Source organism: Perognathus longimembris, chromosome 1, assembly GCF_023159225.1.
Source record: "Perognathus longimembris pacificus isolate PPM17 chromosome 1, ASM2315922v1, whole genome shotgun sequence".
In the NCBI taxonomy this organism is placed as follows: domain Eukaryota; kingdom Metazoa; phylum Chordata; class Mammalia; order Rodentia; family Heteromyidae; genus Perognathus; species Perognathus longimembris.
The window spans coordinates 59,763,144-59,782,185 of record NC_063161.1 but is presented as its reverse complement, the minus strand read 5'-3'; the positions used below and the strand labels follow the sequence as shown (position 1 = coordinate 59,782,185).

Here is a 19,042-nt window from a genome sequence, read left to right as displayed (position 1 = left end):
TGTGCGGTTCATTGATGGCAAGAGAAGTAGACAGTCTATAGTGATGGACAGTTCATACTTCATACTTGCTATGATAAAATAACTTTTGTACTCCAAAACCTGGCTCTACTCCATATATGAAAAGTGGTGCATTATAAGTTGTATCTCATCAGTTTTACTTTGTTAACTTACTTCAACAGGTGGTGTTAGTAGAAAATGGGGAACCAACACTACAACAGAGAGGGTCATTTATAACTGGAAATTTGGCCATTTTGTTTGTATATATTGGGTAGAAGGTGTAATTAATTTTCCTTTTTTTCCCCAGGGACACAAGAGATGGTTTTAGAAGAAAAAGTTTCTACTCTTCCCATTATTCGAGGGACCGTTCTCCCCATAAAAGGGAGCCTCCATTTTTCAGAGAGTCACCTGGAGGTCGAAAGGACTCTCCACACAGCAGATCTGGCTCCAGTGTCAGCAGCAGAGGCTACTCTCCAGAACGGAGCAAGCCGTATTCATTCCACCAGTCTCAGCATAGAAGTAGGTACATTTAATACTTAACCATCTTCACCAGTGAAAGTACACTGAGTCACATTGCCTCACTTTGCTCTAAGACCTACTATCTTCCTTTTAGTTTTACTTGTTTCTTTTTTTAAAAAAAAATTCAAACCCAACAAAAATGCATACGCACAGATTTTTTTCCCCCAAATATGTGAAATCTTTGTGGTATTTTGTTTAAATTGTCAGTATGTAAAAGAGAGCTTGGTGATGAAGTGTGAAAGTTAAGTTCTCCTATGGTTTCTGGTAGTTCTTATGCCTCCAGCTTTTTTAGCCTTTGGTCAGTAGGTAATACCCATATATTTGATGGTATGGTTTTCATTCAGGTTATCAGTCATCTCTAAATAACATAGAATAGTATTGTTGAATTTGGAGCTAAAACCTACCCGTAGATTCATTCTTTTCCATCCCACGGGCATTCTGTGCAAATGTACCATGTCACCCTAAGTTGCTTTCTGTGTTTTAGAATAAATGAGTAGGGCATACCTTTTCTAGAACAAGAATTCGTATTTCTAGACTTTGCCATATGCTGTCAAACTCACTCACAAAACAATTACTCATGTCTTCAAGATTCAGAGAACTTTGTTAAATACAAGTATGTCTTTGTCTAGGAACATGTGTATGTAGGTGGCTTATGTATGTTTATTTTCCTAGCTAATACTCTTTTTGAAAATCAATGTTACTATGTATAAGATAAAATTTGGATGCACAAAATGATACATAATAAATAAATTAACATGACATGAACATGTCAAGGTGAGAAATTAATTCTCACCCTAGAGATGGAGAAACAGAAGAGTTGACATCTGTTTTTATGGATTTCTGCATTGCAGAAGTGTAACCAAAGTTGAAAGAATTATAAGCCAAAATATTAAAATCAGAAAAGTCTAGGGTAGTTCATGTGCTGTAGTTTTCAATTCATGGTTATAATTCAGTAGCCCTTGCCTACTGCACAGTGACTTCCTATATTCTTATATCTAGCATACATTTATCAGGATTTTTTGTTGTTGTTTGTTTTTGTTTGTTTGTTTGTTTTTTTGCCAGTCCTGGGTCTTGGACTCAGGGCCTGAGCACTGTCCCTGGCTTCTTTTTGCTCAAGGCTAGCACTCTGCCACTTGAGCCACAGCGCCACTTCTGGCAGTTTTCTGTATATGTGGTGCTGGGGAATTGAACCCAGGGCTTCATGTATTAGAGGCAACCACTCTTGCCACTGGGCCATATCCCCAGCCCGTTGTTGTTTGTTTTTGCCAGTCCTGGGGCTTGAACTCAGGGCCTGAGTACCTTCCCGGAGCTTCTTTTGCTTAAGGCTAGCACTCTACCACTTGAGCCACAGCACCACTTCCAGCCTTTTCTGTTTATATGGTACTGAGGAATTGAACCGAGGGCTTCATGCATGCTAGGCAAGCATTCCACCACTAAGCCACATTCCCAGCCCCATTTATTTATATTATAATTACTCTTTTTTCTTAAAATGTTTTAAAGCTTCAGCTGTTAAAGGAGATATGACTATTATGTGTGTTGTGAAGTCTTAAATTCAAAAGTTTGCTTTGTCCATGTTTGCAGAGCACTGTACTAAGAGTTTGGTACTTTTCAATGCATGGTTTCCAATTTCATCTTAAATGATAATTGCTCTTTTCTCCTCTGCGGTATCTTTTCTTCCTTTGTCAGTTCTCAATAATGAATAGTAGCTAATGGAATTGCTTGTCTCTGGTTGTTTATCTTTGTTTTTAGCAGGAAAATACACATCAAGAAGAAAGGGTATTTTTTTTTTTTTTTTTGGCCAGTCCTGGGCCTTGGACTCCGGGCCTGAGCACTGTCCCTGGCTTCTTCGTGCTCAAGGCTAGCACTCTGCCACTTGAGCCACAGCGCCGCTTCTGGCCGTTTTCTGTATATGTGGTGCTGGGGAATCGAACCTAGAGCCTCGTGTATCCGAGACAGGCACTCTTGCCACTAGGCTATATCCCCAGCCCGAAAGGGTATTTTTGAAAGATCATGTTTGATTTGCCATTATGTCAAATATGGTTAAATTCTTCCCAAACTTCTTTTTTTTTTTGGCCAGTCCTGGGGCTTGGACTCAGGGCCTGAGCACTGTCCCTGGCTTCTTTTTGCTCAAGGCTAGCACTCTGCCACTTGAGCCACAGCGCCACTTCTGGCCATTTTCTGTATATGTGGTGCTGGGGAATCGAACTCAGGGCCTCATGTATATGAGGCAGGCACTCTTGCCACTAGGCCATATCCCCAGCCACACCCAAACTTCTTGAATGTTTATTAGAACATTAAGCTATTTCTACAGTTTTGTATTTTATCTCAATAGGAAAAATTATTTAAAGCTAGAATACAGAACCAAGATAGATGCTCCTTGACTTAGAAAACCCCATCATAAGTGGGAAATATTATGTTGACAATGCATGTAATATACCTAACCCACTTAATGTTATCATTTAGCAATTCAATCCACTGTATAGTTTTGGTGGTTTATGATTGTGATTGAGGTAGCTGATTGGGAAATGTAGTTTTCTCCCTTTGTTCAGCATTGAGAGTTCCAAAATTTATCTTTTCCACCCAATGGCTATGGCTAGTCCATCACCATAAAGTAGAAAAACTGAGTTGGCCATGTTAAGTCAGAAACAGCATAAATTTGAAATTCCGTTTTGCTTTTTCTACTTCAACTCAGTCAGTGTGTAGACATGAATTTCTATTACCATGGTACTACTTTTGGTATTTTTCTCTTTTGGTTTCTCTTATCCTGATTTAGAGCTCTCTGTATAGCAGCAACTGACTTTAAAAACAGCAGTATTTTGAGCTACTTTTAACCTTTTAAGCAGAGAAAGTTAGGGTTTGCCTATACAATCATGTGTGACATGAATTTGAGGTCCTGGCTAAATAGGTGAGTAGCATTCTCTTAGTTAACTGTAGAACAGCTTGAGAGACAGGCTTAAACACTTAAATTCATTATGTTGGTTGAAGCCTAGTCACAGAAGCTTCAGGGTTGAAGTAAGGAGAAACACCTACATTTAAAAACAAAAAACCAACAGAAAAGCTACAGGAAAGAGGTAAGGGGGTCCAACGTAGAATACAGAGGCATTGGGTTTGGCCTATGGCCCTATTAGGAGGTGGTGGGCCCTTTAAGAGGTGAGGGCTAGTTGAAGGACCTTACATTCTTAGGAGTGTGGCTTTGAAGAGTATATTGCAACTGGGGCCTCTTCCTGCTGTTCCTCCTGTCAAGAGGTATGCAGGCCACCTCTACCCCCTGCTGTTAGCTATCACAAGCTTTGGGGCCTAGTGACCACGGACTGAAACTTCCTACCCATGAGCCAAAGTAAGCTTTTCCTGTGCATAAGTTATCAAGTATTTTGTCACAGTGATAGAAAACTGAGAAACATGGATATGAAGACCAAATACCAAAATCTCTTTTATGAAAAGACAATTATGAAATCTGCAGTTTTACTGAGTTAGTGATTGGAAACTTTTTGGGATAAACTACACAGTACATTTATTACTATTAAGTGTGTTACCAAAAAAAATTCAATTAATGGTAAGTACTACTGTTCAAGATTCTGAAGTTCTTCTGGGCTAACTAGTTTGTTAGAAGGTAACTAAATAGTCTTTTCCTTTTTAACTGCAACCTGAAATGGGAATTTGTAATTAAATGTAATAACGACTACAATGTCTCTTCAAATTAGGAATAAAGATTTCTAAATGTCTCCAGTGGTGTGTTGATAAATTGACTCCTCAGAGTTAAAAAGACTGGTGGAGTAAATACTTCATCATGTTGATTTTGTGCGCTATCATGGACTAAGATAAAGGGATGGATAACAGTGTATTTGGTTGCTATGAGTTAAACTCTGGTGCTGGTACCCATGGTACAATATCACTTCTATCTACTGAGTTGATTTGAAAAAGAATTTGAGATGACTTAACAAACATTGGATAAAATGAAATCAAATGAATTTTATGTACATAAGAAAACACTAGGAACATAGAAGAATAAATAATGTAGGAAGTAAATGTTTCTTACTCACTGAGCAGCTCTAGGTGAACTATTTTATTTAGCCAATGTAACAGAAAAGGAGCAGGGATAATTTTCATATTACACCTTGTAAAGCAAATGAAAACAAATGAGCTGCTCTGGAGGAAGAAAACCTTGCCTGGCAATAGAGACCAGTGATAATGACAATATGGTACTGGTTCTCAATAACGTTCTTGCAAAAGTCACAAGGCAATAATTGCAAAATTTGCAACATATTTGAAGGCAGATTGCTGACACTGCCAAAACAATTCAGAAAAGTTGTGGAATGTTTTTCCTTTTTTTTTTTAAATCAATAAAAGTAAAATAGGCAGTTTGGGATCCCTGGTAGAAACATTTGCAATAACTGGTAAGGAGTTAGCCTGTTAAAAAGATACTGTGTGTCCGGCCTAATATATTCAGTCTGTTGAGAAAACTGATTTCCTCTGTGTTGTTAAATGTATAAGCAAGAGACAGTAGCAAGTGTTTTAAGATTCCAAATAAGGGAAAATTAGGGACTCAACCAAGATAGATGTGGATTTGTTTTGAAATCTGTGCATGACAGTTTGAATAAACACAGCTAGATTTATTAGTACATTATTTGGGAGCAAGTCAGAATGAGTATTGGAAAACTTTCCCAGTGATATTCCTGAGTTGTAGTGTTGATTCCTTTTTTCACTACTGACTCTGTGTGTGTGTGTGTGTGTGTGAGTGTGTGTGAAATTCATTACCAGTTCTTTAAGTGGAAACTTCATGAAACAGATTATACTAGGCACCTGCAATGATGAATAAGATATGGTCCTTGTCTACTCAAAAGTCTTTATCTTACTGTAGTCCTTTTCTCATTCCCTTTTGCCCCCTTTGTCCTTGATCAGCTTCATTTTAACACTCCTAGTTAGCTTTTGACCTTTGTAGGGGAGTTTACAAATTTTATCTTCACCATGTAATGGTTTAGAAATTGAGTCTGAAATAAATGGACAGTAGACAAATCCAACAAGAAGAAGAAATACGAATTTATTATGATTATGTATGCATGCTTGAGATTCTAAGAAAATGAAAGGCTGAGAAGTTCAGGTGATTAAAGCTTGTATAGAACTGAAGTAGAGGCTTGGTGCTTTGGTGCTGGTATAAGCCAGCTATAGAAGGGGAAGAATGCACAGAAATAAAGGGTTTTCTTGTTATGCAGATCAAGTCTAGGTGATCTCAAGAATTCATCCCAGAAGAGTTGGCAACCTGTGAGAGTTTCCACTTGGGATGCCAATTAAGTTTCTCTTTTTGTGATAGGATTCGTTTCTAGGCAGATTGAGGAAGTCACAGATGGGTAGCCTGTTTTTCTACCTTTTGTTTATTAATGTGTGTAAATGTTAATTTCTTTCATAATAGGACAGTTTTTCAGAGCTGGTCCTATGTCTGCTTCTCTGAATAGCTATCTCAGTGTGCTACAAAAGTATACTATAGGGTATATATCTGCTCTCTCACACATCAGGTAGAGATTGTCTCCTCTTACAACCTAGCTCAAAGGCAGAGTATAAAAGAGTTGAGGGATCATCCGCAGATGCTTGGAAGTTCCTGTTCTCATAGCTCCTACTTCTAGGGGGTCTTACCTTGTCCCTCCTGGGCACAGAGGTGCTGGTGTTAATTCCTCCCTGCCCACCTTTCCTAGAACCTGTGCGTGCTGGTGCCTCCTACAAACGACAGAGTGAAGGAAATCCAGAAAGAGGTGAGTTTTGAGCTAGACTTTTGATTTGGGAGTTTGAAAGGGAATGGGGAGGGGGTCTGGAATTGATAGAAGTTATGAAAATAGGGAAAAAAATATATAAAACTTTTGACTAGTCTGTTGTTAGAGTTGGATAGCAGTATAGTAGTAGATAAGGTAGTAGGATCTGGGAGGATACATGGGTTCATCATCTGGGTTAGCCATTCCTGGTCTGGAGATTGGTAGAATGGATAGGTTACTTGGCTGGCAGGATCAAGGGAGTTCTTTCTGTTCCTTCTCTGTGCTCTTAGGTTGCCATCTTTGTCAACTTCTTTCTGCTTCTCTTCTGCTCCTCACATTCATGTAGTAGGTATAAAAGGATATATGTGGATACATGTTGAACCACCTGCCTTGTCCTTCAGTGTTCCTTTGCTTCTGCTTACTGTTTGGTTGGTACCTGCTTAAATTAGACTTTTAGCCTCTGAAATCAGGAAAGGCCCTAAGACTTACACTTTGGGACCATACTTGTCACAACTACAGTATTGATGTGTCCTGTTTGTAAAGGGAAGTGCTGCATAAAAGATTTAACAGCTGCTTGTGTGACAGATTTTCCCTTCTCCTGTATTTAACTGATGCACTTGTGCTAGACTTGACATTGCAATGCTTATTGATCTAATGCCTCATCTTCTTTCAAGGAATTGCTCATTTGAGTATTGATGGGGGATAAGGGTAGAAAAATCAGATTCAGTCAGTACCTAGCCCCCACCTCTTCCCCCTGTTTTGAGGTTTGAATTCAATGCCTAGTACTTGCTAAACAGGCTCTATTGCTAGCCCCTTGCTTTTGTTAAGCTAAGTAGGCCATAGCCATTTATAAATAACTTAGCATAAATTATTTCCTTTAGGAGCTTTTGGTGTCTTGGGGTAGATTATGGTAATATAAGGTAGAACTTGTCATATACAAGGGAAGTGTAATAAGGGATGGCTAAATTATGTTCTTTGCCATAAGGTTCCTAGGAACTTTTAAACCTGCTTAATGTGAAATCCTTTTATGGTACCAGGATCATGTTACCTGAAGATTCTATGTTATATATTTTTTAAAAGATTTGAAGCTTCAATATTGGATTGCTTATTGTAAAGCAGAGTTCTCAGTTCCAGAAAGATTAACATTTGAGTTGGATTATTCTTTGTGGGGGCGGGGGTGTCCTCCATAACAGGATGTTTAGTGTCATCCTGCCTGTACATGGTCTGTGCCAGTGGCAGTCTTTCATTGATGACAGCATAGAATACCTCACACATTGCCCAGTGTCTGGAGGTGGGAAGTACTTAACTGTCCTTGATGAGAACCACTGGTCTAGTGGGCTGGGCCTTGGTATACTGGAATGAGGTTTTTATTCACCCTTGCCCTTACCTATCTTGGCTTTGGTGAAGAAGAGCTTAAATTAAGAGACATTTAAACTGAAGCTGGCTTTGCCTCAGTCTTGACATCCTTTGGTCTCTGCTTTTGCACTTGTCTGCTCTCCTGGCCATAAACTACTTTTCAGACTTGACCATCTTTTATGTGACTTCAAGCCTGGTGCCGCTCTCCTTTCTTCTATTAGTAATATTTTTAGTTTTTACAGCAGTTAAGAGAAGACGAGTCAGTGACTTATGCCGTTAATCCTAGCTACTCAGGAGGCTGAGATCTCAAGATCACGGTTCGAAGCCTGCCCGGGCAGAAAAGTTTTTGTGAGATTCCTTGTGAGACTCTTATCTCCAATTAACCACTCAGAAATCTTGAGTTGAGGCTCAAGTGATAGAGTGCCAGCCTTGAGCACAAAGAGGCTCAGGGACAGTGCCCAGGCCCTGAGTTCAAGCCCCACATCTGACAGGAGAAAAGACAAAAAACAGATGATTATATGTGAAATGTTCAGTTACTGCTTTTTAGAATTCTCTTTAAACATGTTTTCTTGGTGGTTTTTGAACTTGCTAAATTAATACTGCTTTTTTTTTTCCCCAGTCCTGGGGCTTGAACTCGGGGGGGGGGGCGGGGCTGAGCACTGTCTCTGGTGTCTTTTTGCTCAAGGATAGCACTCTGTCACTTGAGCCACAGCACCACTTCTGGCTTTTTCTGTTTATGTGATGCTGAGGAATCAAACCCAGGGCTTCATGCATGCTAGGCAAGCACGGTACCACTAAGCCACATTCCCAGCCCTTAATACTGTATTTTTAAATTTAAATTTCTGTCAAAATGGTACATATACACAACACATTGTGTCTTGAGATCACTTTAAGGTTAATGACTCTATCATTCATTTTAACCAATTTGCCAAATATTTTGGAATGCATTCATGCTAGACATAAGATTTGTTTTCTAACTTTATTTTTAGTCTGTGTACATTTTAAAATATCTGCTAAATTTCTTATGTAAAGCTCTCCTTGAACTACCCTTTAGAGCTTTCTTGCTTGTCTTTTTATGGTGGTGACCTGTAGCTGCTGGAAACTAAGTTGCCAAGGTTTGGTAATATAGGAGTGACTTTCACAACTAGATCTGTTAGTGTCTGCATAATGACTACAGTCACTATCCCTGTGATAACATGAAAAATTGACATTAAGGAACAGATGAAGCATAATGACTTAAAACTGTTCTGCCTATGTCTTCTCTGTGATTTTGTTTATTAACTGACATGGGTGTGGCCTAGACGACCATATAATAGCACTTGATTCTGAGTTCCAACTATTCTGAAGAGGTAGTTGTAGATATAAATATGATTTAATAATACATTGTACTAAAACTAAGTATATGACCCTCCTCCTTAATTCGGCTACAGAATCATGTAATTGAAAATAAGTAAAAAAAAAATCACATCTATTATTTTATTTATATAGGTAAAGAGAGATCTGCTCAGTCCTTGAAAACATCACGAGACACTTCACCTTCGAGCTCTTCAGCAGTTCCTTCATCAAAGGTTTGTTACTTTTCTAAAATCAGCTTAAAGTAGAAGTACAAAGAAAGCAGATAGCCCTACTAGCACAGATGCTCTTATTATGTATTGTCATACCCAAAGGGAAATTGCACCTACTTGGGAGGCTAAAAATGGGAAGATTATAGTTTGAGGTTAGCCTGGGCAGCACCATTCCTCAAACCCCTTTCCATAGGTGAGCATAGTGGCATGTCTATCATCCTGTTATGTGGGAAGCTAAGATTAGAGGATTATAGTATGAGGCTAGGCCAGGCAGAAAAGTATGTAAGAATCCATCTCAACAGAAGAAACTGTGCATGGTGGTACGCCCTCTCTTCCCAGCATGGTCCAAGTGTATTCCATGCAGGAAGCCAGATCCTGCCACAGAAGTAACCAGGAGGAATGGCTCAACAGAGGAGCACCTGCCTGGCAAGCACAAGCCCAATACCATCCTCAAAACAAAACAAACACCACTGTGAACTTTATATAACCACGACTTAAAAGAGTAAATGAATGCTGTTTTCATAGATTGTCTCCATAGGTTATGCTCAAATTAGTTCTTTCTGCTGCAACCATTGCTCATAACTGACTGGGTGGGTACACATAGTCCATGGGGCATCTTTGTGGATTTTGCTTTTGTTATGGGAGGTAAGTATGCAGAGACCTGAGCAGTTTGTAACTGCTCAGTTTTAGATGCAGTATTGTTTTCTCATTACTTTATACAAAAATACTATACTATACTATAGATGTAAATTGCCATTTTGTGACTCAGAAGTAATTCAAGGCTCAGAAGTAATTTCCTCTAAGGGATAGACAGCCACTCTTTACTTGGTCATCACCCTCATTCCTGTCTTTCTGCTGAGCATCTCAGTACAAGCTGCAAAGACATGCACTATGTTTGTAACCCTTGAAAAATTCAAATGTGAGGAATGTTGTTTCTTTCCATCATTCATTTCACTTAGAAGCTGTCTTTAGCACTGTACTGGCAGCTTGTAATCCCAGCTACTCAGGAGGCTGAGGATCAAGGTTTCTTGCATCTCCATCCCCAATTCAAGCCCTGGTATCAGCACAGAAAAGAGTGGGGAGGTCTTCACTCATCTCACTTCCTTTCTCTTGCTAATAATAATAACTAAGTTAACTTTTTTTTTTTTTTTGGTTGCCTGTCCTATGGCCTGGGCCCTGTCTCTGAGTTTTTTTGCTCAAGGCTAGTGCTCTACCACTTGAGCCACAGCTCTATTTCCAGCTTTTTGTGGTTAATTGGAAATAAGATACTCATTGACTTTCCCCAACTGGGCTGGCTTTGAATTGGCATCCTCAGATCTCAGCCTCCATCTGGAGTTGGATTACAGATGTGAACCACCAGTGTTCTACTGGTGGAGGAATTTTTATTGTAAACATTGTTACCATTCTTACAGACTTTTTTCCAGTTTTATTTTCTGCTGTTCAAAGTTAGGCTTGTACGATTGTTTTAAAAGTACACACATTTAATAATACATGAATTACAGGATGGTTGTAGTCAGTGTTATTCTTTATGAGAGAACTCATAATCAAGTATACGTTAGATATATTTGTATGAGTTTGTGTTTCTTTTATTACCTTTTTATTTTCCCCCCTCTCCCGCCCTCCCTCCCTTCCTTTTTTTTTTTTTCCAGAGCTGAGGATTCACCAGTGAGCTAAATCCCCAACTCCAGCTTTCTTTATATTAATATCTTTCTCTCCTTCCTTCATATCTTCCGTTTCTTTCCGGTTTGTATTTTAGTTAAGGTCTAACTGTGTAGTACAGGCTGGCCATGAACCCATACTTGAATTTCTGCCTCCTAAATGGTGGGATTACGTATGTATAACATACCTTGCACTCTTTTTTTATTTAAAAAAAAACAATATATTTCTATATAGTAATATATTATTTTTACAACATATTTGTATAGGCAAAGCATTGGAATGAGATATTTAGGCTGCCTTAAGGGTGTAAAATGCCATTTGAAGAGAAGTGTCAAATTTTCTCCTTTCTCAGAAAAGCTGATAGTTAAAGTCCGAAATGAGCCTACTGTTTATACTTACAGAAGATATACTAATTTGCTGTATTAATAGGCAGGGGAGGAGCTGTACACAAAAGATGACCCAAAGAAAGTACCAGGTAGTTGAAGTTTATGTAGTATCTGCATCACAAAGGATTAGAGTGTGGTACCCTTAGTTGGGGATTGAAGATGGCTATATCCCCTGAGAGAAATGATGGGCCCAAATTTATCTTGTGAAGACCCAAGTTTCCCAGGAGGCAGCCAGAAAGAACTATTACTTTGTGTGTGTGTGTGTGTGTGTGTGTAAACTGTTTTGTTTTCCAAATATGTTTTAGCAGTGAATATGGAAAACAAGGAAAAAGGGGTATCAAGCATTATCCTAGACATTTTCAGGTCCGTTACCTCTAGTTTTTTTCACAAGTATGTCGTAAAATAAGTAATATTAGCCCGATCTTGTAACTTGAAAGTGCCAAGCCTAATATATTATGCATATGAAATCAATCTTAGCTAGTGATTAAACCAGTTCATATCCAGTCTGTAACTTTCTTTGTATTGTGTCCAGTTTGATAAAGGAAGTAGAGGTGTATTCATGGTGAATTTAAGTACAAAAATGGAGTAGTATTTATATAATTTTTAAAAATTATAAAGACAGGTTTTCCTCTCTTTTCCTCTTTCCTGGTTTTCCAGACTCTCCTGTTAAATTAATTTGGAATTTACCTTAATGCAATTTTGGCATTATTTCACTGAGTATAATTAAAAATAAAAAGTTGAGATAACATGCTGTCATTTATATTCTATATACAATTAGTATATGAGTTGTTGGTGTCTCTTGCTTTGTTCCTTAGATAAGTTCTTGAAGTTTTATGTAAATGAAAATGAGTTAGATCTAGTTTGTTTCTCAAAGGCATTGCTACTTTTAGGAATCCTATGTTATATTGTTGAAGGACCAAAAAAAGAAGAAACCTGTTTGTCTTATAAATTTGGAAGTTTGTGTAATTTTAAGTGTTACTAGGGTGTGCTTCTCAATGTACTTGAAGTTTAAAAGCCCTTGAGAATTGTAACGGAAATGTTCGTGGATTTTTATTAGGTGTTAGACAAACCCACTAGGTTAACCGAAAAGGAACTGGCTGAGGCTGCAAGCAAGTGGGCTGCGGAAAAGTTAGAGAAGTCGGATGAGAGTAACTTGCCTGAAATTTCTGAGTTTGAGGTATGCTCACATCTGAAAATTTCATCTAGTTTTTAAATGATGAGTGGGAAAATGCTTCGTTTGTTATAGTGCTTCAGATATACTTAGAGGAAATTATCCTCACAGATTGGTAAATGTACTACTGTGCAGGGTTGTAATAATCATCACACTGTGCCTGAGTGGCTGCAATGCTTTAGGAGTACAGAACTATAAATGCATTATTTATGGGCTACTGAGGGTCTCTGCTTTCCAAGTATCGCATGTTTAGTCAAACCACTGAATTCAGAAAGAAAAACAATTTGACTTAACATGTGGATTTTATTTATATTACATATTATATGTTAAGCAAATTATTTAATATCCTAAGAATGAAATTAAGCATTGTTTGAGCTACTTGAGATCTTTGAGTCTTAATTATCAAAGAAATAGGAACACTTTTGGGGCCCATTGAACACTACAAAATGTTTATATATAAATGTTTAAATGAAGTGAAAAAAACAAACCATGTAACCTATTGTCTCTAAAAGGAAAATAGAGACATTTTATGCAGAAAATTAAGTTTTAGGATACAGGTTTTCTTCAATTACCAGTTGATATTCTTTTCTTTTATTAGGTAGTCCTAGTGTACAGTATGTTGTAAATAAATTATATTGCTAATGTTTTTAACCTTATTACATCTTATTTGTCATGTCCTCTGTAAAGACCTCTGTAACAGTCTACTGGCACTTTCACCCATATCATAGAATAAGTTGGGTTTTTCAAATGGTAACAGATATTTTCATTAAAATAAAACCCTATAATAGTAAGAATCCAATGCAATTATCAAATAATTAATGGTAGAGTTCAAATGAAATAATTGTTAGCATCAAATCATTTTAGTTGTACCCAAATAATAACTGATAGTTACAAAGTCCTTGATGAATGCCTTGATAACATCTTGACAAAATAGTTTATATTCACATCCATTCCTGAACGGAACCTGTTTTTTCCACAGTTGGGGAAGCATGAGAAACCCTGAGTAAAAAATAGATTTTTTCCCCCCCTAATATCCCTAAGAAACCCACAGTAGCATTTTTTTTACTGCGGCTTTCTATATAGATAGAAAATTTGATGATGGAAAGATGAATTTTGATATGATATAAAGGAAATATGAAAATCTGTATAGTAACTTATATTCAAAGAAGAATTCTGGCTTTGGGATAACTTAGGAATGGTGTGGGAAGGGGGTGGGGCTTGAACTCATCGTCTAAGCACTGTCCCTGAGCTTTTATGCCCAAAACTAGCATCCTATTACTGGAGCCAAACCTCCACTTCTAGATTCTTGCTGGTTAATTGGAGATAAAGATCTCATGTACTTTCCTTCCCCGGGCTGGTTTAGAACCATAAGCCTTGGATCTCAGTCCCCTGAGAAACTAAAATTACAGACATGAGTTGCCAGTGCACAGCTTGTACTTTGTATGGGTGTGTCTGTGTCTCTGTCTGTATATATAACATAGTGTATGTATATATATGATATATACACATGCACATATATATGTATTAAGCACTGAAATTCTATATAAAAATTTATTTAGCTGCATGTATATATGTGTATATATTATTCAAAAGTCTTTGGTTTTGGTTTTGTTGCCAGTCCTGGGGCTTGAACTCAGGGCCTGAGTACTGTCCCTGGCTTCTTTTTGCTCAAGGCTATCACTCTGCCACTTGAGCCACAGCGCCACTTCCAGCCTTTTCTATATACATGTGGTGCTGAGGAATCAAACTCAGGGCTTCATGTATACGAGACGAGCACTTTTACTAGGCCATATTCCCAGTCCCCTCAAAAGTCTTTGTGTATCAGTCAATAGATATTTCCAAAGTAGCTCATGTATATTGTGTATATATGGTACCAGAACTTACATAAATAGAACATTTTTTAAAATGCTGACTAGTCATTTATATAGCAGTTATTCTTAAAAGGGTCGAGGTTTTCCTGTCATTTAACTTTGAGATTTCTACATATTCTAGAGAAAATGTTTCAGAAAACTAGTGTTGAGATTTTTTAAAGCACTTTTCTAGTACTATTTAAAAAGCATTAACAATATAGTCATAGGTTTAATTGTTTTAAATAATTTTGGTTTAATTATTTGGAGCAATTGTGTTTATATTAATAATAGGCATGTACACTTTACTATTTGGGAGTAAGACTGATTTCTAACTTTAGTATTTTTTTATTTCATGTATTATGAATACAAACTGGCAAGACTTCACTTTTACAAGTCTAATTGTGTGTTCATCCCATCTCACTACCATTTTTATGTGTTAATGGGGGTAACACAGTTACTCTCAGAATTAGTTAGGTCCGTGTAACTGTGTTATCCCCATGTCTATGTTTTACTCACAATCTGAAAGTGTCATCACTTTTTTCTTTTCTTTTTTTTCCTTTTTGGTTATAAAATTTCTTCCCAAGCAGTCTAAGTAAGAGGAGTTAGAAAATTTGGGAGCTTGCTTAAGATAATAAAATGGCTGTAATGACATATTATTAGAAAACTGATATTTATAATAGAATTTATTTTATAAGTGATTATTATGATTTTAATTTCAATCCCTTAATATGTATAACATGGACTTTTTTTGTTTTTTCTTTTAAAGCAGACAATACATGTATGTGTCGGAATTCAAATAGTTCCAAGTTATTTAGAGTATCCTTACTTCCTTTTCATCCTATTGAGAAAATCTTGGATACTAGTTTTTTCCAATAGGTAGCATTCTTGAGATAGTCCATGTATATATGTACATAAATAAATATACACTCCCATTTGTCCTTTATCACACAATTGTTAGTATATTGATATATTGGTAGGATAAGACTTTCAGGTTATTTATATTCACTGTCTAATTGTTGCTCTAATCCTTACTACTCTGGAATTTTCTTTTTAATGATTTTAATTATTTTCTAGATTATAGATGCAAGGTGTTTTCTCTTCTGAACATAGACTTCTCAGTGTTCCCTCCTTCCGTCATTGTATTTCTTTATGCGTGCATGTAACTGTCACTTTTTTTCTTCAGTGTGTCATAAATAGATTGCTTATGGGAAAGTTACAGAACAAAACCTTCTGTAAAATGAAGTATAATTTTGGAATGGAATAAGCCCTAAGGCTTTTTCTTAAATCATTTCCCATTTAATCAATCAAGCAGTCATTTTCTGTTTAATCCTTTCACATATGCTCATTATGCATAGTGAAATTGAGTATTTCTTTTCTTAAACATGTAAGACCTGCCAGGGACTGGTGGCTAATGCCTGTAATCCTAGCTACTCAGCAGGTTGAGATCTGAGAATTGCAGTTTGAAGCCAGTCCATGAAGGAAACTCTGTGAGACTCTGATCTCCAGTTACCCACCAAAAAGCCAGAAATGGATGTAGCTCAAGTGATAGTGAGCTAGCCTTAAGCCCAAGGATAGTGTCTAAGCCCTGAGTTCAAGTCCCAGGACCAGCATAAAAAAAGAGGAATGGAGCTGGGCTCCAGTGGCTCATGCCTGTAACTAGCTACCCAGGAGGCTTAGATCTGAGGATGGAGGACTGAAGCCAACCTAGGCAGGAAAGTCTGTGAGACTCTTACTTCCAATAAACTATTCAGAAAAAGCCAAAGTGGCACTGTGTGGCTCAAGGACCAGCAAAAAAAAGAAAGAAAGAAAGAAAAAAATGTGAGGCCTAATACTTCCTTTTAATATAATCTATCTACCACTTAGTGTCTGCTCACAAGCTCTCTGAAATGCTGTATGATATCTTATTAGAAAGTGATTAAAGGCTTACTAATCTTTTTCAAGACGGTACCTGCTGCACCATTATTCATTGACCAGCCAGAGGAACCTGAGTCGAACACAACCAACGGGATAGAATTATTTGAAGACAGTCAGCTAGACAGTCGCTCTAAAGCAATAGCATCAAAAACCAAAGAGATTGAACAGGTAAGAATGTACTACTCTTTTTAATGTACATTTTTGGTTCGCGACACTATTGACATGTATGTGTTTACTGAAAAAAACCTATTTTCCGTTTTCCACTTAGGACTATTAAAAACATGTTTTTCAAAGTCATTTTCACAGTCATTTTGATTAGTGTTGTCCCATCTTTGTTTATTTGGTGGTGGTAAGGCTTGAACTAAGATCCTCACACTTCTTAGTCAAAAGCCTGTGACCACCTGAGCCACAGTTCCAGCACTTCTTGAGTCACTGCAAATCAGGGAGTATCCTAATCTGACCAGGATAATGCCTTATCCCTATACTTGGTTGGAGTAAGTGCTTGATACGTATTTGTTAAATTGTAAGGTGTTTTGTTTTTTTCTTTTCTGTATGAGTCCTAGGGCTTGAACTCTGTCTCTGAGCTTTTTTGCACAAGGCCAGTACTCTTACACTTGAGCCACAGTTCAACATCCAGCTTCCTTTTAGTTTATCGGAGATAAGAGTCTCACAGATTTTCCTTCCTGAGTTACTAGTATTACAGGTGTGAGCCACCAGTGTTCAGCTAAATTGTAGTTGTTTAGAGATGAAGTTCTCTTAAGAATCTAGTAGATAGTCCTGACAAATAACAGCAGAGGGAGAATCTGGATCGCTGTTTGTTAGTATTTTCACTATCTCTGTTACTCATCATGGATCTCTTTAATCTTGAGGAAGTAGGTTGCCAGTCAGGTATGCAAGCTACCTTATCAGTACACACACAAAATTATTTAACACAAAGTTAATTTTTATAATACTTCCTAGAAACCTATATGTTTGATTTACCAGAATGAGACTATCTGTCTACATCTGTTAGTTGAAGCATGTGAGATATCTGATGTTATGGAACATTGACATTATTACAAGCAAGGACTTATAACCTAGAAAGAAAAATCTTAAAGGGACTTATGTTCTGATGTTACTGGAGAAATATAAACAGTTATTATAAATTGTATTGTGGGGCATAGCTGTAATCCCAGCAAGATGGAAAGCTGAGGTAGGAGGATCTCAGGTTCCAGGCCAGTAGCAAGTTATAAAACAAAACCAAAGAAGTACCATATATGGGGCTATTTTTCTATAGAACTTTGGTTTTCTATGCTAACGAGAAGTTAAGCAAGGCCAGGCACCGGTCGCATATACCTGTAATACTAGGATTGTGATTCTAAGCCAGCCTGGGCAGGAAAGTACATGAATGAGACTCTTAGCTCTAAGCACCAGAAAAACTGGAAGTGGAGCTCTGACTCAAGTGGTAGAATTTTAGCCTTGAGCACAAAAGCTTAGAGACCCTGAGATCAAGCCACAGGAGTAGTAAAGAAATTTTTTTTTAAGTGAGTAAATATTCCTCCAGTTGTCGGAAAATTAGTAAATAATAAGTACTTGTTTTATAAACTCATCTGTAAAACATTGATGGGTTACTTATATTTGGTGTGGGTCTTGGGGCTTGAGCTTAGGGCTGGGGTTCTGTCCCTTAACTTTTTTTTTTTTTTTGGCCAGTCCTGGGCCTTGGACTCAGGGCCTGAGCACTGTCCCTGGCTTCTTCCCGCTCAAGGGTAGCACTCCGCCACTTGAGCCACAGCGCCGCTTCTGGCCGTTTTCTGTATATGTGGTGCTGGGGAATCGAACCTAGGGCCTCGTGCATCCGAGGCAGGCACTCTTGCCACTAGGCTATATCCCCAGCCCCTGTCCCTTAACTTTTTTTGCTCAAAACTAAAGAACTTGAACTAGTGGCTCTCAAACTTTTTGGTAGTTAATTGGAGATAAGAGTCTCAGGAATTTTCCTGCCTACGCTGGCTTCCAACCAGATCCTCAGATCTCAGCCTCCCAAGTAGCTGTATTACAGGCTTGAGCCACTGCTGCCTGGCAAACAGAAATTTTTGAAAAGAGAAGTAGCTTTAAGGATTTGAATTTTTTCTAATTTTACATTGAACTTCTGTATGTTTTATTTTTTATGGGTTAAATACCTAATGGTTAGGAAAATTAGAAAGGTCTGAAAATACACAGGTATCCAGTAATTGTTATTTACATTTCTCCATCTACATGAAATATTTCAAAAGTTAAAAATACGAGTAATAACAGAAGAAGAAATCATGTAAAGATGACATCAAACAAGAATGCTAGGTTAATGTAGAAGGGCAAATATTACAGTAATACCTACCATGTCTTGTTCATCAAGTGCAGCATGATCAGTTGTGTTGTAAAGATAAATTATAGTGTATATGAACTAGGTATCTCTGCTATTCAGTCCTTAAAAAGTCATTATCTTTATCATTATCGAGGGACTACTAAAGTGTAAAATAAATTTCTAGGTTGAAATTTGATTTAATTCTAAATGTCCCCAGATAAAATAAATCTCCAGGTCAAAATTTGATTTAATTTTAAATGCCCCAGATATTGCACTTCACTGAAGTTTAGGGTCAGCATGTGTGACAGCATGTGAGACTCTTAGAATCATCTCACTGAGGGGGAAGACATATCTCTTGCAGACTTGTTTCTCACCATAGCGTCAATTTTAGTAGGGTTAAGGATGCAGGTGACTTTCACAAAACTCTAGGTTATAGTCGGAAGAGGTAGAGGAAAACCTTTATCCTAAAATCCTTAATTCAGTAAATATCAAATTGGATCTCTGAAATACAGGATCATTTTGGATTGTTTGGAATAAAATGTAAAGCAAGACAATTATGGTGATCAT

General features: G+C 37.5%; 1 protein-coding gene across 11 annotated transcripts in view; it reads left to right on the top strand.

Moving 5' to 3' along the window:
- Positions 1 to 19,042, top strand: part of Pphln1 (periphilin 1) — an 84,878-nt gene that overhangs the window by 35,780 nt on the left and 30,056 nt on the right. For 6 of the 11 annotated variants that reach the window (XM_048366183.1, XM_048366159.1, XM_048366116.1 and 3 more), the window contains 5 exons: positions 305 to 516; positions 6,204 to 6,260; positions 9,102 to 9,181; positions 12,281 to 12,400; positions 16,186 to 16,326. In XM_048366183.1, coding sequence (XP_048222140.1) covers positions 305 to 516; positions 6,204 to 6,260; positions 9,102 to 9,181; positions 12,281 to 12,400; positions 16,186 to 16,326 — 610 coding nt within the window. The remainder of the gene's footprint in view (positions 1 to 304; positions 517 to 6,203; positions 6,261 to 9,101; positions 9,182 to 12,280; positions 12,401 to 16,185; positions 16,327 to 19,042) is intronic. The other 5 variants (XM_048366108.1, XM_048366150.1, XM_048366132.1 and 2 more) reach the window with 3 other exon arrangements.